This window comes from Antennarius striatus, chromosome 19 (genome assembly GCF_040054535.1).
Source record: "Antennarius striatus isolate MH-2024 chromosome 19, ASM4005453v1, whole genome shotgun sequence".
Lineage (NCBI taxonomy): Eukaryota > Metazoa > Chordata > Actinopteri > Lophiiformes > Antennariidae > Antennarius > Antennarius striatus.
Window position 1 is genome coordinate 15,701,106 of NC_090794.1, and position 22,035 is coordinate 15,723,140.

General features: G+C 41.9%; 1 protein-coding gene across 10 annotated transcripts in view; it reads right to left on the reverse strand.

Moving 5' to 3' along the window:
- utrn (utrophin) overlaps nucleotides 1-22,035 on the reverse strand; it is a 188,431-nt gene that overhangs the window by 126,273 nt on the left and 40,123 nt on the right. For 7 of the 10 annotated variants that reach the window (XR_011038911.1, XM_068341986.1, XM_068341985.1 and 4 more), the window contains 28 exons: nucleotides 21,811-21,945; nucleotides 19,639-19,788; nucleotides 19,162-19,323; nucleotides 18,744-18,875; nucleotides 18,194-18,367; nucleotides 17,823-17,978; nucleotides 17,522-17,692; nucleotides 15,397-15,576; nucleotides 14,585-14,713; nucleotides 13,756-13,926; nucleotides 13,623-13,676; nucleotides 13,260-13,430; nucleotides 12,591-12,728; nucleotides 12,328-12,453; nucleotides 12,038-12,208; nucleotides 11,159-11,331; nucleotides 9,966-10,116; nucleotides 8,890-9,065; nucleotides 7,498-7,633; nucleotides 6,973-7,122; nucleotides 6,712-6,864; nucleotides 6,498-6,599; nucleotides 5,954-6,074; nucleotides 5,290-5,507; nucleotides 5,072-5,189; nucleotides 4,715-4,920; nucleotides 3,438-3,592; nucleotides 3,113-3,302 (listed from right to left, as the gene is read on the reverse strand). Coding sequence is in view for 9 of the 10 variants with exons in the window: in XM_068341986.1 (XP_068198087.1) it covers nucleotides 3,113-3,302; nucleotides 3,438-3,592; nucleotides 4,715-4,920; nucleotides 5,072-5,189; nucleotides 5,290-5,507; nucleotides 5,954-6,074; nucleotides 6,498-6,599; nucleotides 6,712-6,864; nucleotides 6,973-7,122; nucleotides 7,498-7,633; nucleotides 8,890-9,065; nucleotides 9,966-10,116; nucleotides 11,159-11,331; nucleotides 12,038-12,208; nucleotides 12,328-12,453; nucleotides 12,591-12,728; nucleotides 13,260-13,430; nucleotides 13,623-13,676; nucleotides 13,756-13,926; nucleotides 14,585-14,713; nucleotides 15,397-15,576; nucleotides 17,522-17,692; nucleotides 17,823-17,978; nucleotides 18,194-18,367; nucleotides 18,744-18,875; nucleotides 19,162-19,323; nucleotides 19,639-19,788; nucleotides 21,811-21,945 (4,269 nt within the window). In the remaining variant the exon portion in view is untranslated. The remainder of the gene's footprint in view (nucleotides 1-3,112; nucleotides 3,303-3,437; nucleotides 3,593-4,714; nucleotides 4,921-5,071; nucleotides 5,190-5,289; nucleotides 5,508-5,953; nucleotides 6,075-6,497; nucleotides 6,600-6,711; nucleotides 6,865-6,972; nucleotides 7,123-7,497; nucleotides 7,634-8,889; nucleotides 9,066-9,965; nucleotides 10,117-11,158; nucleotides 11,332-12,037; nucleotides 12,209-12,327; nucleotides 12,454-12,590; nucleotides 12,729-13,259; nucleotides 13,431-13,622; nucleotides 13,677-13,755; nucleotides 13,927-14,584; nucleotides 14,714-15,396; nucleotides 15,577-17,521; nucleotides 17,693-17,822; nucleotides 17,979-18,193; nucleotides 18,368-18,743; nucleotides 18,876-19,161; nucleotides 19,324-19,638; nucleotides 19,789-21,810; nucleotides 21,946-22,035) is intronic. The other 3 variants (XM_068341994.1, XM_068341987.1, XM_068341988.1) reach the window with 2 other exon arrangements.

The window sequence follows — 22,035 nt, forward strand, 5'->3', positions numbered from 1 at the left end:
CAGCTCCTCCTACTGAGTAACTCTAAAGACAGAGAGAGAGACAGAGCGAGAGAGAGAGCGGGAGAGCGAGAGAGCGTGTGTGTGTGTGTGTGTGTGTTAAATAAAAATGAAGGCGGTTTGAATAGAAAAGTGAGTGGAGATAAACGATGAGAAAAAGAAAAAAACAAAGAGAGAAGTTGGGAGGAAAAGGTCAAGGGCTTTTTGAACAGCTTTCAAACTTAATCAATAAAGAAAACAAGCAGATTTCTAGGAACTGGTGATGATGACAAGACCTCAAGGAACAAAAGGGCGTAGTCACGTTAAAGTCAGGTGACCAGAGATGGTCAAGAATAGCAGCTGCTGTGACCACACACTATTTTTTAGCATGTTTGTTTCATCTGTGAACTCTTGACTTTTATTTGAAGTTCTATATTGTTTTTATAAACTCTACCACATCCTAAGTATCAGAGGTATTTATCTGGACTGCAGATACAGATCTAATCTCTGCAGCTCGCTCCACACAGGTCATTCCCTCACAACTGTGACATACATTTTAATTGAACACAGACAGACTCATTCGGTGTTTTATGTAGCGCTACAGGATATATTAAAGCACAACTTTGTTCTTTATATACAGTAACTGAAAGGAGACCCCCAGTCAGCGTGGAGAGAAAAGCACGAATATTTAGATTTAACAAACATTCGATTACCTCCACTGCCGGCTAGCGCCGCTATCTTTCACTGATGTGCTCATGCATGGGTTTACGCTCACAGGTACAAGGAGAGCGGATCAACGTGAGCTCCCTGAAGAGCTTTATTTAGACAAGGTTTAACTGGCTCCAGCATCCATTTCAATCATTCCAAAATATCGACTTTGAGTCACAAGGAATTACAAGACAGAATGTACATCTGAACGGCCCCAGCTCTGCCGGGTCTCCACTGGAGGCTATGAAAGGTCCGACTGATGGTGCTCGTTGCTACGGACAACATACATACACAAACCAACCCAGCACATGTAGAATTCTAACCAGTTGTAACGCAGAAGCCAAGTCGGATGGCACCAGCTCCTGCAGCCACTCCTTTTGCATTTTTCTGCTTGATATCATGATTTAACCACTGTCCACCATGTGTGAAAGTCTGCAGTCCGCACACATTATCAGAGGTAGGTGATATGACATAACATAACAGGAAAGAATTTAGTTTGTAATACTATTCACACAAAAAAAAACATTCCTTTACTGTATCGATTGTCTCAGATGATGAGAAGGATGACAGTGATGTGACGAGACACGCCTTCACTCTGTTACCTCCCATAGTAGAAAAAAGACAAAAAGTTAAGAGGCAGCTCTATAGATCAACACATATCATCCATTTCTGTCTGTTTCATCATCCTACTTTCTACACAAGTGCCTTTCATCAATTCAAAATCCAAATGAGACAGCGGAATGGAAATGAGGAAATAAAAAGAGAATGAAATTAAAGAGAGTGGGCGATGACCAACTCATACAGACTGAAATGTTAGATCTCCAGTATTTCTTAAGATATTAGCCTGAGACCGATGCTCCATTTCCAACTCAGTTTCTTACAGTTACTACATGCCTGACCTTTCAGATTGCTAGATGTGTAAGGAATAAAATTAAATAGTATGTAATGAGCATCCCTTGAAAGTTTGAGGAGTCTGACAAAGATGTATTGTGTTCAATAAAACAAATATAGGTCACTGTAATGAACAGATATATTCAGTTCCCAGTGATCTATCACCAAGGCAAAATCCAGCATTGTTTTAACAATAAGCTGCATTTCTATGGTCATTCATGTGGTGATTTAGTGTCACTGTTTCCTGAAGCATGATAGCAACGTGGCATTCTAGACAAAGAAACAAAGAAATTATTAAACCTATTATAAGTACAACACTGCAGCTTTTTCTCAGGGGCAAGGAGTTCATCTTGTGAGAAACAGGAGCCTTGTACACACTTCCATACGCTTTATCACTGAGACACTGAACGAGGGTGTGAGAAAAAAAGAGTCTGCAGTTGACAGGGTGGGGTGAAGTCATTTTAAGAATAAAACATTGTATAAAGCATGAGAGGACGTGTTTCAATAGATCCCCGAGGGGAGGTCTGGGTAAATGGCAAGCTAGTGAGGAGGCACAAAAACACACACACACACACACACACACACACACACACATACATACACACACACACACACACACACACACAGAATTCCTAAGGAGCAAAGAGCAAGTGGATCAATGGGCTACACTCAGCGCATACAATCTCTGATGCACCCTCTCATGCACAGACCTTGAACCAGCTTGAACACGGATAAACCCACCCACACATCCTGCCTACGTTCCACTGGAGAAAGACACTACAGTCAAACCTCGGTTTTCAAACGCTTCTGTTCTCGACCAAAGCGGTTTTCGACCAGAAAATCCGAGAATTTTACGTCTCTGAACTCGACCAAAATTCGGCTCTCGACCAAACCGAAAGAAGCCGAGCGTACCTGAACGCGATTCAATCGGGAGCCGAGCAAACTCGAATGCCCAGGATGCTTCCTCCGTAGTGCATTCGTGTTCAAAGTTCGATAGGATATCTTTTATTAAAATAAAACATAGTGTCTATTTCTACCCTTTTTTATTTATGGTAAACAGTATACAGTGCAGTTTATGGTGTAAACCGAAAGAAGCCGAGCGTACCTGAACGCGACTCACTTGGGAGCCGAGCGAACTGCCCAGGATGCTTCCTCCATAGCGCATTCGTGTTCAAAGTTCGATAGGATATCTTTTATTAAAATAAAACAGTGTCTATTTCTTCCCCTTTTTATTTATGGTAAACAGTATACAGTGCAGTTTATGGTGTAAAATAGTAAAAAAAAAACTTAGAAAAAGTTGTTTTTTAGACTTGGAACAGATTAAAATTATTTACATTAATTATAATGGGAAAAATCGTTTCGGATTTCCAACAACTCACTTTTTGAACAGCCTTCTGGAACGGATTATGTTCGAAAACCGAGGGTTGACTGTATAATGAAGTATGACACTGAAATAATAGGCTAACACCTGTGCGTAGAATTCACACACACACACACACACACACACACACACACACACACACACACACACACTAACCTCCAGTTGTCGCCTCAACTCCTGCGCATGGGGAGAGTCCTGAGACACGTCTTCCCTCTGGGAGGCGTCTGCCAGAACATTAACCGTCGTTTCTGCCTCCTGAAGCCATTTCAGGAAGGTCTCAAGCTCCCGGAGGGACATCTGAAGACCCTTTAGTTCACCGTCCAGCAGGGCATGACGGTCCCTCGCCCTGCCAGGCAAAATCATTCAGTCAAATGTGGGACGATATGTGAAAACACATGATTTATGAGTCTAGTAGAGCATTATTAAAAAGCGGTGATATGACTCCCTCATGAGATGCTAGCTTAAGTTGAGTTTAAGGCACCTGTTGTAGATGCTGTTCCACACGGTATTGTGTTTGTCTGTGACCTCTTTGATCCGCCTGGTGTCATCAGTAGAATACTCCTGTAACAGATGACTGGACAGCTCATTGAAGGCCTGGACGGCAGGTTGGCCTCGATCCAGGTCTTGAAGGAATGCCTGCAAAATAATCAAAGAGGCATTCGGACCATCAGGCTCAGTGGGACAGACACTTTGGTTTCACAGTGAGAGGCAGCACTTTTTAAAATTGTAATTTGTATATAGTATGTCTTATGCGTGGTTGTAGCTTGGCATCTGCTTTTGCTGGACAAATGGCCCTCTAAGAAATAATAGCCTAGTTTCTTACTGAACTTCAAGATAATAAAAAAAAACAAGACAGGCACATGGAATCGCACTTTCACACTTTTTGGGATATATTTCTTGATATAGCAGTTGTTTCTTTGGTACAATGCACCACTCTTCCATGTTGTTTCATGGTGATACAACCAATATTAAAGCATTACTGGCACAAAGTTTCATTAAAAATAGTCAAGCAGTCTTTGTGTAATGCTGCTAACAAATAGATAAAAACTATCGAAAAAACAAATTGAAAGGTAAACAGAAATTAATTTTCATGCATTGAAAGCAGAGACACATTTGTTATCCTCCAGCTCCGACATCTGACATTGTCATTTTAACCTCTACTTAATCAAGCAGGTGACAAAGAGCCAACCGTTATTCAGGATTCCAGATTAATATTTTAAATTTTGGATTAGTAAATTATTCATCCATATATGACCCTCAGGGCTACTGAACAAAAAGGTAAACTTCACTATTTTAAGTGGGCAATTACTCATTATTACAAGGACACACAAAACAGGCAAATAGCGGCAGAGCCAACATGATGGATTCTGTTAATCCCAGTTGCCCTCTAGTGGCCACTTCTAGTAATTCATCAGATACGCACGCAACCCTTTTTTCCCCGATCAACTCTCAGCCAACTCATCATTATCTCAAATTAAAATGATGATGTGGCTGTACAAATGTTATTAAGATTTAAAGTAACACTGAAGAAAGTTGATTTAATCCTTCCCACCTTGCACAGATTTATACAGCTGCATAAAGGACTTTGTATAGTTCATAACGTGAAGTTTGGTTCGGAAATAGCTCTCTCCGTCACAACAATGAACTGACAAAATCCCGTGAATGCATTTCTTTTATGTAGTAAGGACAGAGATCCAGTAAATAACCTCAGGAAGCCCAGACGTCATGGAGAGTTAAGCAGAGAAACTTTTCCGTAACCTTGTTGTCAGCAAGTTGTTTAGTCAGAGGGTCTCTGGACTGCTGAAGAAGGCTGTGGAAACGTCCTTCATTGTGCCCGATGATGGCTTTCACCTCCTTCCTCTGCACCTCCCACTGATTACTGTGGCCAATCATGTTGTCTAGCTGCTGGAGCCGTGTCTCAACACCATGCTGAGTGCTATCCCACTGGCTGCGAACCCTTTCCACTAGAAACAGAAAGGTGAGGGATGATACATGAATTATAAGTTATGTGAGAAAAGGAGAATACACTTTTTTTTAAATACCTGAGAAAACATCAAAATAATTTTTTTTCTTTAATATTAGGAGATGTACTGTGTTTATTCTGCGTTAACATACATTTCTCAGTAATAGATGTGCGAATATCCACATTAGAAGTTTTGTTTTTGATGTTCTGTGCCAGGGTGAAAATGTCCTCTAACTGTGGGTGGCGCTGCTCCAGGTCACTCTTTGTCACCTGCCAGGATAAAGCATCGATGTTTATGAAGGCACTCATTGTTTTATCCAGCAGTTAAAGCTCAGATGGATGGTCGACATCCACACTTCTCTCCCCTCACCTGCAGACGTCCCATAGTGATCCTGATCTCCTCGGTGTCCCCCACTGTCACAATATTAGACTTCAGCATCTGTGTGATGAGGAGCAGCCAGTCTGCCAGTTCAGTGGCTGTCTCATTGAGGTCTGTGGGCGCCACTGTGTCTGGCGTATGTGGGGTTTGGTGATGTGGGTCCTCGCTCACTAAGCTGGCCATCTGCACGGCTGAGGGGACCGTAGACACTAAGATCAAGTTGGAGGGACAGGAACATTGAAAAGATCAAACTCCTATGAAAAGATCAAACTCCTATCCCATCCAGCCTAATGTCCAAAAGCTCTCAGTGCTCGCTAACACTAACCATTAATCGGGATGAAAAAAGCATCCAGCCTCGTTTCGATGTACTTCAACCAGGACTTATTTCATATTTCGTCATGAATTTTCATGCATCAGAATTAGCTAAACTAATAATCTTCCACCTGAGTGCATAATGCTGCTAACATAAGCACATGATTATCAGCGTTTCATTTCCTGTTAATGATCCAATGTCTAATTTTCTCCGTCTCATTAAAGTCTTAATACTTCATTGGGACCATGTGGAGTGGCTTCATGTCAACACCACAGGCACAGTCAAGACACCAAAAGGAGAGGACTCGTAAACCTCACTGAGTGTTTTCTTAGACATCTTTACCCAGCTGCTGGTGCTGGATTCCGTGTTGATGTTGTGTCCTTGGAGACATGGGTGGATGCAGAGAATCTCTCAGCTGAACGTCCAGAGCTTTCCAATCAGCTGCCAGCTGCTCCACCTTACTCTACACACACGGAGCAAACACAAAATGAATGACTGAGTGCTTCCAGCTTTTCATTAAAGCAACCAATTAAACGTCATATCCCTTGACCTTCCAACAACATTGCACCGCAAATGCATCAATATATACGGCATAAACTCGTTCGTTGGTTAGCCTACAGAGGGGCACATAGATTTGGATATACAGTGTGATGAAAAATGTCTTTAAAAAAGGCACAGCTACATGTGTGTAAAGTTTGGTGAAGTGAAGTGTGTAGTTTGTGAGATATGCTCCAGACAAAATGTGGTTACAGACTGACAAATGGACACTCTGAATACTATATACCCCGACTTCTTTATGTCAGGGTGATAAAAATTATAGGACGTAAAATAGCCTAACGCAGATTAATGGTCTTTAAAGGTGCAATATGGCTTTATCATCTGGTACCTTTTCATGAGGCAGCAGCTGCTGTCGTTTCTGCAGCTCTATAGAATAAGCCAGCAGTTCCTCCAGGTCCTTCTTCCTGTCCTTCATGGAGGCATCCAGAGCCTACAGCAGGTCAATGAGTTAATAGACAAAACAGATTTACACAGTCGTTTGTGGTAAACAGATTTCCAGTAAAGTTCTGTGTGTTGATGTGTCATGTCTTCAGACAGTCTACCTGTGCTTGGACAGGAGTCAGGCCTCTGGTCACAATCGTCTGGTGTGTGACAATGATCCAGTCAGTGAGCCTGTTCATTCTGTCCTGGAACTGGGCATGGCTCTGCAGGTTAGCCTCCACCTCCCCTACTTTTTCCAGCAATTCATGTGTTACCTGCAGAGGGAAAAGGTGGTAAAGAATGAGTGGAAAACAGATGGAGGAGACAGGACAGAAAAGCAAGGACAGGCACACTGTGGGTGTCACAAGGCTGTACACATGTACCTTGCTCCAGTTCAGGTTGATGGCTCTCAGTTTGCCAACATGATGGTCTCTGCTTTGAGGGCTAACATTCAGACTGGCCAGGATCTGTGGGGCGTGCTTGTTCAGCCATCCGAGACGCTCGTTCTGTGTGTCAATTTCTTCTGCAAGGGCCTGCAGGGAAAGAGACAACACTGGTGTTTGTTTTTTCTGACAGAAATGGACTGATTTGTGAAAGTACTACAAAAAAGATGACAGTTAAAAATGTAAAGGGAAGTCAAGAGGTCAGACTGAGGTCCATGGCTGAATGGAATGAAGACACAAACATTGAGCACTTACATTTCCTTCAACAATAACACATTACTAAAAAAAACATATGAGAGGACACTTTTCTGTGGATGCTAGCTGGGCTCAACAGTGTGAACAACTTGTGGAAAATGCCTCACAGTCTGAGCTGACAATAAAATCTACAAGGCTCTGAAGCAGGAATGCAGCTCTCTGCACTCCAGTGAGTTAGACTAACCCGGGCATGTTTTGAGCCTACTGTACCTTGAGTTCTTTGAGGTTTTTGTCAGTAGCAGTGACGGGTAATGAGCTGACAGCGTTTTCTGCCTCCTCCAGCCATGTTGCCAGCTGCTCGCGTCTCCTCACCAGTTCTGACAACGCTGAATCTCCTCCAACCAGCCTGTAAACACACACAACTGATAATGTTAACATGCCAACAGTGATAAGGAAACAAATGCAGCCGCTGATGGAACAAAGTCAACAAATTCAACAAATACTTTAAACGTAATTTTATGTATTCAAAATGCAGCAAGACATACAGTACAGACCAAAAGTTTGGACACACCTTCTCATTCAAAGAGTTTTCTTTATTTTCATGACTATGAAAATTGTAGATTCACACTGAATACATCAAAACTATGAATTAACACATGTGGAATTATATACTTAACAAAAAAGTGCGAAACAACTGAAAATATGTCTTATATTCTAGGTTCTTCAAAGTAGCCACCTTTTGCTTTGATTACTGCTTCGCACACTCTTGGCATTCTCTTGATGAGCTTCAAGAGGTGGTCACCGGAAATAGTCTTCCAACAGTCCTGAAGGAATTCCCAGAGATGCTTGGCACCTGTTGGGCCTTTTGTCGTCACTCTGCGGTCCAGCTCACCCCAAACCATCTCGATTGGGTTCTAGAGATGTGGCTGCTGCTAGAACTCTGTGTGGCATTGACCTGGTCTCTAATCCGAGCTGCTGTTAACCTGCGATTTCTGAGGCTGGTGACTCGGATGAACTTATCCTCCGCAGCAGAGGTGACTCTTGGTCTTCCTTTCCTGGGGCGGTCCTCATGTGAGCCACTTTCTTTGTAGCGCTTGATGGTTTTTGCGACTGCACTTGGGGACACTTTCAAAGTTTTCCTAATTTTTTGGACTGACTGACCTTCATTTCTTAAAGTAATGATGGCCGCGCTTTTTTCTTGCCATAATACAAATTCTAACAGTCTATTCAGTAGGACTAACAGCTGTGTATCCACTTGACCTCTGCACAACACAACTGATGGTCCCAACCTCATTTATAAGGCAAGAAATCCCACGTATTACACCTGACAGGGCCACTGTCAAGTGGAAACAATTTCCGGTGACTACCTCTTGAAGCTCATCAAGAGAATGCAGAGTGTGTGCAAAGCAGTAATCAGAGCAAAAGGTGGCTACTTAGAAGAAACTAGAATATAAGGTGTATTTTCAGTTGTTTTACACTTTTTTGTAAAGTACATATTTCCACATGTGTTAATTCATAGTTTTGATGCCTTCAGTGTGAATCTACAATGTCAATAGTCATGAAAAGAAAGGAAACTCATTGAATGGGAAGGTGTGTCCAAACTTTTGGTCTGTACTGTACATGTGAATCAATCTGATTTGTTTAGCTCATAAGTGATGTTACCTCTGCTGTCTCTCAAGGACCTGGTGGCTAACAGCTTTCCAACGATGACCAAGAGTCTTAAGCTTTTCTTCAAGCAGGGATCTATCAGGGAAGGACAGCTGCCCAATTATATGCTCCCCAGTGGGGGTCAGCATAGCCATGATAGGCTGGTGACTGGAGAGCCCCTCTTCAAACTCCTGTAAGTTGAATAGATGAATAACAGACAAAATGAGGGACTGACAACTGGGAAAACCTCACAAAAAGGGGATTATCTGGGATCAATCAAACAGCAAAGGCCTGATCACTCCAGTCCAAATCCCCCACCGGAGTCCACCTCCACATTCAAACCTCTGATCTGACCACATGATTTATGGAACATCAAGGTTTAAGCTGCCAAATCGCCGCTTCCACTAAGAAAGATTTAACTTGCCAAGACGGAGTCATAAAGTAGTCTGAGTAATTGCTAAGTCCGCTGAAGAGTGAGTCAGCTAATTGATCTTTCATCTTACTCTCAGCCACTGTGAAAACATGTAAAGGAGCAGGGGAGACGGAGTGTAGCCTGAACATTACAAATCACTCCCATAAAAGGTGTTAATTGTTGGCAGTGGGATGTCAGCAATAATGCAGCAGCAGAACTGAGTTCCCCTCGGAAATTATTCTGCAGCTTTTGCAATAAAATAAAGCAAATTCAGGGGCCTCTTCTCATCTACCTGTTCATTTATTTCTCTCTATTTGTCGCTCTACATAACAAAACGTTAAGTATTGTGTTTGTTCATCAGCCACAGAATAGAACTGGTTTCTCCTTTGATAACAGAATGTAAATGTCTCCAGTCTGACATTATCAACCATCAAGCTGCTTCTATTTTAAAAATATCATCACTGCATTCTGATGTAAATAAACCTGCACATACAGGAGCACATGATTCAATATTAACTCAACAGAATTCCTGATGATAAATGTGGAGCGCCATAAAAAAAGTCTATGAAAGAAAAAAAATCAATGTTTACAAGACCTAAACGCCTGTGTTACACAAAGTGTTGCAGTGTAACACAAAGCACAACCTCAGACCTGCACTGGCTCCTTCAACTTCACTGACCTCTTGATGTTGTCGCGCAGAGTCCAGGTCCAGCTGTCCATCACGGCTGACGCTCTCAGAGAGAAGCATCTCTGTATCCGTCAGCCACTGGCTGAGGTCATTCATATCACAATGGAACCGCTTCCACTCCTCTACAGCACGATCAAAACTCCTGTACAGCAAACAGGAGGGAATAGAATGATTACAGCAGACAAAACCAGTGATAGTGTTTGTCAAGTCACCTGGCCGTTTAAAAAAAAAACAAGCTTGTCCATCAACTACAAATACCACAGAAATGGTCATAATATTTGCGTTTAGTAATTTAGCTTTCTTTTTGTCATTCCTAACTTTCTCCAAGTACAATCAAGGTCATCTGCTGGAAAAATTCCTTTACAATGCGGAAAAACGTCATAGCTGTTCTGCTTTAGACAGCAGAGAATGAAGCTGCAGTCCTAACACCAGGAGACGTAGACAACAGAAGGGGCACGGAGACACTATTACATAAATCAGCATAGGCCGAGAAGTTAATTACTTAAAACATTCAATGGAGAAAAAAGAAGATCTTTATCACATTGATGGTCCACGTCAGCACTATTTCCTCTTATAGCACTGCTTGGAGCACAACAAATCAGATCAGTTAGACAAGGTGAGGAAATGAGGTTTGGATGAGCAGTTTTACAAAACATACTCAGTTCAGTTGATTTTTAATGATGCCCAGAGGTTACTGCGATTTCAGACAGTGTGCTTCCACATTTGTGCAATCTCCAAAATGAGCTTACTAGTTTATTCTTGTATGTGCATATACTGTGCTCAGCAACTGTAGACTGTTTATGCCCAAGGAGTTGTGATGATGGTAGTCAAGGTGACCCTGTGTGTGTGTGTGTGTGTGACAGAGACGATGTGTGAGCAGGCATGAGATTGTTTGGGCCCGAGGAATTATTTTGATAGTGATCAAGGTCAATGTGTCTGTGTAGGGTTTGGTCCTGAGCCCTGTGTATTTTATCTGCTGTCTACTGACTACCAGACAGCTGGCATTTAAGGTCCCTGCAGCTTAGACCACATATTAATATCTGAAAACAGCAGCTCTCTCTTCACTGCACTTCTCTCCCCAGTCACAATATTCTCTGAGAGAGGATAGGGAAGGTTTATTTGGCACCTAACTCCAAGCTGAGTTAATTTCATGTGATTGGTGTGTGACACATTGGTGCACAAACCCTTTACGGTGGTTGTACATGCGGTTGACACGGTCCCATTCAGCATTGAGGTTAGTGAGCTCGTCACCAATTTGGGCAACCTCAGTAGGAGAAGCAACCCGAATGGCATCAAGCTGACGTTCGTGGATCTCTGTGATTTGATCACCAAGACGCTCCAGATTCTTTTTGATACTCTAAAGGAAGACAAACACCAGAAACATGAGAGGGAAGAGGATGAATTCAAATCATTGCTCGAAGCTTCCAACTACAATTAGAATATTCCATCTATAAGAAGAGTAGAGGACTGAAAAAAGAAAATTATTAATTTCATCAAATCATAATCTCAGTTGCACCAGACTGGCAATTATTTCCTGATCACTTGCACTTCTCAAACCTAATCATTTATAGCACTGAGTAAAACCCAACATTAAAAATGCTCTAGACTTTGGCTGTCAGAACTCTGTGCTTCACAGTACTTTCTATATTCAAGAACTACCTCCACCAACAAAGTTCTGCTGTGCTTTCAGTCTGGTTTCTGTTCATCCCCAGCAACACAATTAATTGTAATTTTGAGGGAGGGTGAAGAATGAGCAAAGGAAGAGCTCACTTCGGAGCAGATCAGAAACACAAGGTACTAATTCTTTTTGACTGTCAGTGTCCCCCTGAAGGGAAAAGCCAAAAGGAAAAGAAGAAGAAGAAGTGTCCCTCTCCAGCATTAGAGGGCAGCAGAAGAGATAGAAAGCTACTCTAACAAGAGAAACAGAGAGTCTTGGTTGATTCACAGGAGATGCATTCTAAAGCCCAACTAAACATGCACTAAACTTTCCAATTAATCAACAAACCATGGAGGGACTTCCACAAAATTTCATTCCTAAACTGAAGGTTTGAGTATCGACCCACCCTCAGAGTGTCCTCCTGGTTAGAAAAGTCTTCGTAGAGCCCCCCGCTGAGCTCACAGGAGTTCAGAAGCAGCTCGGTGTCAGCCATGGCCAGGAGCACCTTGTTGATGTCCAACAGGTAGTCGGAGGGACTCAGTGAAGGATTACTGCTGCACTCCACCGATGACATCTCCTGCACACCACAGGACAGAGGACAGAACAAGGTGAATGATGAATGATAACATCAGTGTTTCATTATGAAAAACTACCGCTACGGTCATTAGTGTAGTCCTAGTAAGAGTTTATGTTCACCATGTGAGTGTGCATGTGTGAATCCCACACCTGAGCTGGAGGTGGACTCATCTGTTCTTTCAGGGCGTGAGAAGACGACAAGTCTGCCGAGACCTCTACCTGCCTGCCTCGCAGCACCCACAACTCCTAAAGCAGACAAACACACACACTGACCGAATTGCAATAGCACACAACAGGCAGGCGCGATATGGCAGACAGCTGCATGCCCACGGATTAAAAACAGCAAGAAATGCTTAAAGACAGCATCATTGGAAGCCTCTCACCCTATGAGATGAATACTGGCTCTGCAGTCGAAGCAGCAGAAGTCTCAACTCCTCCCTCTGGCCCTCTTCTGAAGTCTGCTGCAGCAGCTCTTCTCCTCTTCTCAGCAAGTCTTCGACTCCAGCTTTCTCCTCGTCCATCTGGTGTTAACAGTGGGTCAAATGAAGAGATTGATTTCCTGCAGTAGTCTTCAACACATATATATATAGCTACCAATTCAGTTGGTGCAAAATGCTGACTTACAAAACCTGCTAACCAGTAACTAAGAATGGAAACAGTAGAAATTCCTTCTGGGAAATTCCTTCAGTCACAAAGAGAGCGTCCTTGCTGGCATACTGACCTTGCTTTGGACTGGTCAGGATCATTCAGGTGGAGTTTAACGTCACAAACCTTGATAACGCAGCTTGAATATGTTAGGCCTTGGAATGCCAAATGAGAAAATGCTTGTCTTATCAGGTGGCAGCCCACAGCAAGGCAGAAATCTCACTGAACCTTTCCTCTGGAAAAGTGCTGATGTTGGAAGCCCAAATAATAGACGGTGTGCATATTTTCAATATGCTTCAACCCTGTGCTACATCACCTGCAGTATTTTATCAAAGCAAACACTACTATTCACTAAAAGTTTTCGAAGCTGAATAAAAATGCTGCAGACAAACAAACTGAGAGTCTACCTTGTCTACCTTCTCGTCATCCAGGAGGTTTGCTGGGTCTTCCCGCTGCTGTAGATCCTTCACTTTGGCCTGGAGCTCTGCCTTGAGGTTCTTCACCTCACTGAGGACCAGAGGCTCAGCAGGACGAGTCTGAGCCTCACTCTCCTCTCTGATCTCCTGGCTGTGAAGGACCTAATGAGACCAAAATACCACAAATCTCACCTCAGAAAACACACACCTCAAGTCAATGCAACATATGTTACACAAGACTCAGTCGGAATGTGGCATATATGATTTATGATATGTTTTATGACTGATTAAGTCGTTCTCAGTGAACTGTTTATGAAAATTATTCCTCCCAGCTATTACTCCTGTTTCCTGTACCTGAGGGGCCTGCTGGTTCAAGTCTACTGCACCCGACTCCAGACTGGTCATCATCTGAATGCAACAAACAAACCCAGACTGAGTGAAATGTAACCTGTATGTTTGAGTGTTAGCAATGTTCTCGCTTGCGTACCTGGGCAGTTCTGATGTGCTGGGACACTTTGTCAAAGTTGCAGTTGAGCTCAGCCAGTTTGGGCTCCACTACATCCCGGCAGGCGGGGCCCCTGCTGGTCATGAGGATGATGGCCTGGTCCTTCACATTGTCCACGCGGAGACCGACGTCCTCCAGCTCCTCCAGCATGTGCTGAGGAAGATCATGGAGTCGCTGGTTATTGAATTCATTTTTCAGATCAGTCATCATCTCTGGATGGCAGACTTTAAACCACAGTGGTTAGAATGTATTTGTCATTAGCACTACAAGACATCATCCAATTAGTGAAACTTCCAGCCGTCATGACAATAGCAAGGAAAAGGCTAAATGTACATTTTTACAACATCAGGTCTAATTGTTTGATAAAGACAGCTTTTCCCCTTTTGTCCTTTATTTCCTACACTTCAGAAAACCTTTTTTGCGCTAGCTCAGAAACAAAGGCCCTAGTAGAATCCACATACTGTCGGTGTACATCCAGAAAAAGCCCACCTTCACAAAACATAAAAAGTTACTGCTGCAATAACAGAGTAGGACATTTAGCATTCAGGTCTCTCTATATATCAAGGTAATAGGAGGGGATTTCCTTGATGGATTTCAGCAGGATGCAATTCCTCACCAGAGGCAGTGATTACCATAAATCTAAGCTGCTATTACATATTTCTAAAATCGTCAAGGTATGATTCAAATACATTTCCAGGCTTCAATCAAAGTTTTAATTACAATTTATGCACTGTGTCTCTGCTTTAGGGCCATTCTCATTCTCTTCACACACATATATTCTACCTCCCAGTACAAAGAGTCCCTGTCGCACCTTTACCACTTTCTCCCTCTCTGCCGGCACCACACGTTCAGCCTCGTCCAGGTGGATCTGAGTCTGGTAGAGCCAGGTGCTGATGTGAGCCAAGTTCTCATCGAAGATTTCTACTTCATTCTGGTGACTCTGAATGTATGCAATAAAAGAACAATGTATCAGAGCCTTGTTTGGACAAGGCAACAGGAAAACAAGCATTGAGGGCTAGGTCAACATGGCTCTGAATTGTTATTGCAGACTGTTGGAAGGACAAGAACTTCTAAGACATGCGGATGTCTTTTGACTAGGGCTTGAAAGAAAAGTGAAATTTGTCTTAAAAATTCCTGTTCCATGGCAAAAGATTGAAACCAAATAACTAATCATTCTTTAGGCGATTGTGTTGAAATCTCCAGACAGAGCTCATTAAAATGTGTAAATGACAAAGAACTACATTTGAAATGAAAAACAGGACGATGATTATGGTTCCAATTAACACTTTCAGATTTTGGATGCAACCTCACAATCTTGACAATAAATGATCATGAAGGTCTCACAAGATTTTTGACCACATTCTACAAGGTTATTATTAATGTCTAAATTATTATTATTATTATTATAATTATTGTCTTAATTTTTCTTCAATGTATATTCACCCTGTTTTTGCCTGTCTGAATGCTGCTGTAACATGTGAATTTCCTAGTCTGGGATGATTAAAGTATATCTAATCTAATCTGCTCCACAAAGTAAGTACGGTACGTGTTGTGAATATTCACTCTTAAATAATACAAAAGGAAGAATGCAACAGCCTGGCGATAGAAAAGACTTGTACTCACAAGCACAGCACTAAGCCAGTCCTCAGTCCATGTGCGAACGCGGTCCCAGGAATCATTGAGGGCACAGAGGTTATCCTCCAACTGAGCCTCACTGCCCTCCACCAGAGTCTGCAGACCGGCGCTGGTCTCCATCAGGCTGGACAGCCCCGCCTTACGACGCTCAGACTCCTTCCGCAGGCCCTGACAGAGCCATGCACAATAACAGGGAATATTATTTACAATAAACAAGTTTTATGTGATGGCCGTCATGATTCAATAATTTATCACCATCTACTGAGAGCTTTTAGGGTTTAGTATTAAATAAATATTTGTCCATGACCCACTCTGATACAAGATGATACAGTTTGATCTAGTCTGATAAAGATACAGTCTGATGTTGATACAGTCTGTTACAGATACAGTCTGATCTAGTCTGATACAGTTGGATATAGTCTGTTATAGATGCAGTCAGATACAGTTACAGTCTGTTATAAATACAGTCTGATGTAGTCTGAGAAGTGAAATGGAGTTCATAAGATTTACAAAAAGTGTGCACTAATTATTTAAACCAAAGTAGGCTGGTGCATACATTTGGGCACCCCAACACACAAATGAAATCAGTATTTAGTAGAGCCTGTTTTGCAGAAATAAAAGCCACTGAATACTTTCTATAGCTTCCAATGAGGTTCTGGATTTTGGTTGGTTATTTTTGACTATTTGTCTTCATAACACTTCTCCAGTTCGGTTAGTTTGATGGTTGCTAGCCTGGTCAGCCCGCTTTAAATCACACCAAAGATTTTTGACAATATTCAGGTCCGGGAGTGACATGGCATTTCCAGAACACTGTACTTGTTCCTCTACATGAATGCCTTAGTAGAATTTGAACAGCATTGAGGATTGCTGTCCTGTTGACGTAACCAGCCCCAGCATAACTTCAACTTTTGCCCTACCTTTGAGATTCTTAAACATTGTTTGCAAGAATCTGCTGATAGGTACTGGAATCCAAGCGACCTTCAACTTCAACAAGATTGCCAGTACCTGGTACCTAGAGCATCCCTTTGTGCAAAGTGTGCTGAATAGTTGAACGATGCACAGTGACACTATCTGCAGCAAGATGATGTTGTACGTCTTTGGAGCTGATCTGTGGGATAACTTTAACTGTTCTCACAATCAGTTGCCTCTGCTTATCTGGCATTTTTCTTGGCTTACCACTTTGTGCCCTAACTAGAACTGTGCCTGTGGTCTTCCATTTCCTCACTACATTCCTTACAGTGAAAACTGACAGCTGAAATCTTTTAGATTTTTACATCCTTCCCCTAAACTATGATGTTGAGCAATCTTCGTTTTTTCAAGGCATTTGACAGTTGTTTTGAGGCTTCCGTGTTGCCACTCTTCATAGAAAATGCAAAGAGGACACCAACTTACAATTGGCCACCGTAAATATCCTTTCTAAATTATTGTAGATGAAGGGTCAATGAGCTTACTAAACAAATTTTGTGTACCAATAATTAGTGGTAAAGGTATTCAAATCAATAAACAACAAGGGTACCCAAATTTATGCACCGGCCTACCTTTAAATAATTATTGCACATTTTATGTAAATCCTATAAACTTCATTTCACTTCTCAAATATTACTCAGTTTTTCTGCTATATATTTAACTGAAATTGTTGATCTGAACAAGCAGTGATTTATAATGGAAAATCTTGAAAATTATCAGGGGTGCCCAAACTTTTTCATACCACCGTAGATACAATCTGTTACAAATACAGTCTATTATAAATACAGTCTGATCTAGATATGGTTTGTCATACAGTTTGATCTAGTCTGATATAAAGTCTCATCAAGATTAAGTCTAGTATAGATACAGTGTGATATAAATAAAGTCCATTATGGATACAGTCTGATATAAATACAGTCTAATATAGATACAGTCTGAGGTATGGTCTGATATAGATACAGTTTGATCTAGTATGATACAGATACATTTTGTTATAGATACAGTCTGATATACAGTCTCATCTAGATGCAGTCTGGTATAGAAAGTCTGCTACAGAGGAGCTTCTGCTCCACCTTCTGGAAGAACACCCAACTACTTCTCGGTTCCTGTTGAGGGGACCTGCTGACATCTTTGCATGAAGACTCACATTAGCCCACCCGATCTCAGCATCGATGTCGGCCGGCATGTCTCCACAGCTGTTCTTCTGCTGCAGCACCCCCTCATTGGTGCTCAGCCACTCCTGCAGGGCGGCGCTCTCCTTTTGGAACTTCTGAGACAGAGACAAAGCTTTTTCCAGGTCCTGCTTTCCCTCCGTTACCTTTAAAGAGAAGACAAATGATGGTGTCTTAAAACAGCCACAGAGATATTGAATGTCACTCATTATCTGAACACCATTTTACTGAAAAAGAAGAATGACTTTGATTTCAAGTATCTGTCAAATCAGTTACCTGTGCCCCCAGGTCATTGTAAAGCAGTTTTAGAGCAGTGAGCTGTTCGTCCATGGCTTTGGGGTTCTCCGTCTGCTGTTTCTGCACAATCTGTCGACCCGTCTTTATCACGGTCTCTACCTCCAGCTTTACCTCACTCAGCAACTTGTAGAGTTTCTTTAAAATGACGTAAATTAGACTGAAGTGAGTGTGAGATGTACTTTTTTTGTTTGTGTCTACATAAAATAGATGACTAGGTCTGGCCTTTCTTTTTTTAGGTTATGTATCCTAGAATAAATCATAGACGGTTCAACACTGTAATGTGAACACAGTACAGTTTGTGGAATTTTAAAATGAAACCACCGTTCGATCACATAAGTTGTATCTCTCACCATGCAACCACTGAGGTGGGATTGAATTTTTTCCGGATCCACATCCCTAATATCAAGAACATGCAGCTCAGTTTTGGCTCCATCCAGGACCCTCTTACAGTCCAGCATGCGCTGCTCAAAGTTAGCTGGCTTCTGGAAAAGCTGGTACTTTGTGGAGATCTCCCTCAATTTCCTCTGCAGTGGGGATAAGGCATAGTTTGTAAAAATGTACATTTAATTCATAGTATAGACAAAACAACCAAGAAGTCCCAATTTTACATTTCTTTATACTTTAAAGATGAAAATACACAATGTCTTAACAATATACAGCTAATCCATAATCAGGGAAAGGTATAAAAAGAATTTTAAAATGTAGAGCCAAACCAGATGAGTCTTAACTAAATGGTCCATCAGTAAAACCAATCAGGCAGCTCTTACTAATGCTCAAGAGACATGATTGCATGTACATCTAGTAATAATTCCATTGTTTTGACTGTGGTGGCTGAACTAGAAACCAGCCTTACGACTTTTCCTGCAGTTCCTGACGTTCTCCAGCAGGAGGCAGTGTTACCTGTAGCAGGTCAAGCATCGTCCCACCTCGAGCAGCTTTGCCATCAGAGGTGGGGGGAGGCAAGTTGGCCACATTTCTCCTCCTCATCTCATCTACTGTCACCTCGTGGGCTGCAATCTCTGCCCCGATGGTCTGAAGGAAAATTCCATTGAACAAATGTTACATAATCATGTTGAGGGCATTTATATGTGGTAATCCATGTTTTACACTTCATAGAACACAACAAAAAAAATATTCAACTATGTTTACATTGATCTCATTAAGAGATTTTTCTTTCACCGTGTGTGAATTTGAGTCACTCCACTGGTGACTTCTCAGGCTCACCAAGCATCCATAGAAAAAACTGCCTGCAGAGAACTAAATCCAGTGTCCTATCTTGTCTGGTACCTCCTGTGGCCGTGCTACGGTTAGACTGTACCTGCGACTCCTGTGGGAGCTGGAAGGCGTCAATGCGATCTGTGAGGTAGGAGGTGAGCGTATGGTCCAGCTGGCTAAGAGACTCCTGCAGCGTCTGGAGCGCCTCTTCGTTCTCCTTCAGAGTTTGCAGCTGCTGCTCAAGGCTGATCTGCCTGTTTACTGCCTGGAGGACATCAGGTTATGGGTTTGAATGTCTCACAGTGACTGAAACAGTCTGAAATAGTTTGATATACAGTAGTACTAATAAGTATATTAAGTAGTAATGATTACACTATAACACCAAACACTCAAAAATGCTTATAAAAATAAAACCAAAACAAAGATGTAATCTCTTAGCCGCTGCCTAGGAATATGTTTGGGTGTAAAGAGACAAGGTCATATTTGTCATTTTCTAATTCTTCTGGTAAAAACATGCAAATGGCTGGCTGTATTGAAATATAGAACACAATAAACACACGCACAACATCAGAGTCCTGACCTGGTGGTTTAGCTGCTCATGTCGGGAATTGAAGACCTCTAGTTTTTCACTGATGAGTTCGTCCAGTATGCCGCCGTCTATCAGAGTCTGACCTAGCTCTCTGATCTGGGTACGGTTGTCCCCTGGGTGGCGCAGCACGCTCTCCAAAGACTGATGGTGAATGGGGAGATGGAGAAAAGAATACTTTTATGAACAGACAATGAGGAAAAAAATAAAGCAATAAAGACGGTACGCAAGTGAATCCTGGAGAGAAGAAACCCCAGAGAGTTAGAACACTTCAAATAAAGTCACAACAAAGCTCAAGAAAGTAAAACAGCTTCTTAGCTCCAAACATTTGACACAGAATCCAGAATAAATAGAGGGAATGAAAAAAAAACTTGTAACAGAGAAAGACGCCACATTTTTGATGCATGAAAACTCCTCAGAGAAAATTAATGAAAAAAACGCTTGTGAATGTGTGTGTGATGACAAAGATGAAGGGGCTAAACAAACAAACTAGGTATTTCTAACGGAGAAACAGGGAAGCTTGTGGAGCGCAGGCATTCGTCTGATTGCAGCAGTCATCATTAATGCAGGGTATTAATGCTGCATTTCCTTCCTGGAGGTCATTGAAAGGGAGAGGAAAAATGGCCAAAACATATAAGGACAAAGACAAGAAGTGATGTCTTCAAGGGGCTTCATTTTCCTTCATCTCTATGCAATGTTTTAGCAGCAGCGCTGTGATTAAAATGAGTTTGACAGCCATGCTTGAAGCAGTTAACGGATATAGCACCAAAGAGAGGAAGAGCCAGAAGAACATGGTTGAAAATGTCAATGAAGATCTAAACACACACAGAATATAGGTATATTGTAATGAAGGGTTTAGTTTACGAAGAGTAACTTCACTGAAGAGACAGGTTTCACTTGGTGAACAGCTCTTAAGGCATGTTGATTTGTGAAATTATTTGTCTTTGCTGGCTATATTATATAGGAACCAGGTAAGATTAGGATTCTACAAACAAATGAACGTGAATGGCTGGTCTCACTACAAAATGATTTATTTATGAAGAATCTGAGCCCTACAACAGTTTTGAACAATTCTATTTAACATGTGCCTGCAGCACTGTAGGATGAAAATATGCATTTATGACCATTTTACAAACACTTTTTCTACCTTAAAAAGGCGGTTTATGCTCGAAAACCCTTCAACGTGGCTGAATTTCAACAATTCTGTAAAGATGAGTGGGCCAGAACTCTCCCACGGCGCTGCGCGAGACACACTGCAAACCCTAATCACAGTTGTTGCTGCTAAGGGTGGCTCGACTACTTATTAGGTTGAGGGGGCGATCACTTTTTCGTACAGTTCCATGGAGGTTTTGATTTTTTCTCCCTGAATAATAAAAACCTCCGTTTAATTTAATGCATTTTGTGTTTACTTGTGTTGGTCTTTGACTAGTATTTAAATTTGTTTGATCCTGAAACATTTAAGTGTGACAATCATGCAACCCCCAGAAGGGGAAACATGTTTTCACACCACTGTATATGGACTTATGAGATTGTACCTCTTGACATTTCGGAAAATATGTGATATTATTTTGAAGCAGCTGTCACAGTAATAACAGTTCTTAAAGTTTACATAAATACAGTTTTTCTGCAGTTTTATCTGATAATTATTTGAAAGCTTGAGTGATTAGAATGCAGCTTAGCAGAACATATCTGGTCTGATGTCAATTTAATACATCCAGATGTGGAACATGTCCTGTTTTGCTCCTGCATTTCAAGCTGTCGCTGCTCCAACCAGAAGGGAGCACTCAAGTCTGAGAACAAAATGAAATCTAATCTTCTAATCATTAATTTTAACAGATCAAACTGAAACTGAGAAACTGCTAGTGAATGGTTAGGGTAGACTTCTAGTCCTGCACCCAGGTGACATGACCAGGCATTATAAACCCTCTATCAGGTTCTATCACACACACTCATGCAGTATTACAATACTGCAGACTGCTTTACAGACAGTTTGAGAATGCTATTGGTGTAGTCTACTTGTTGCTATGGGAAAACGGCCCTCCCAGTATTCTTAGGGGTGGGGACAAATGGCCCTGTGTGTGTGCGTGTGTGTGTGTGTGTGTGTGTGTGTGTGTGTGTGTGTGTGTGTGTGTGTGTGTGTGTGCGTGTGCATGCGCTTGTGTGTACCTCCAGGGCTTCATTGACGGTCTCAGTGCTCTCTGGTAGGTTATCAGTAGCTCGGACTTTCTCTTCCAGTGTGTTGAGCCAGCTCTGCTCCATCTCCAGGTACTGGAGCAGCTCCATCCAGCAGGACCAAACCTCCTGGAGTGTTGATTCAGACACAAACAAACACAGCCACCAGAAGGGAAAGGCAACAAAGGAACATAATTAATGCTACTACAAAGTGACAGC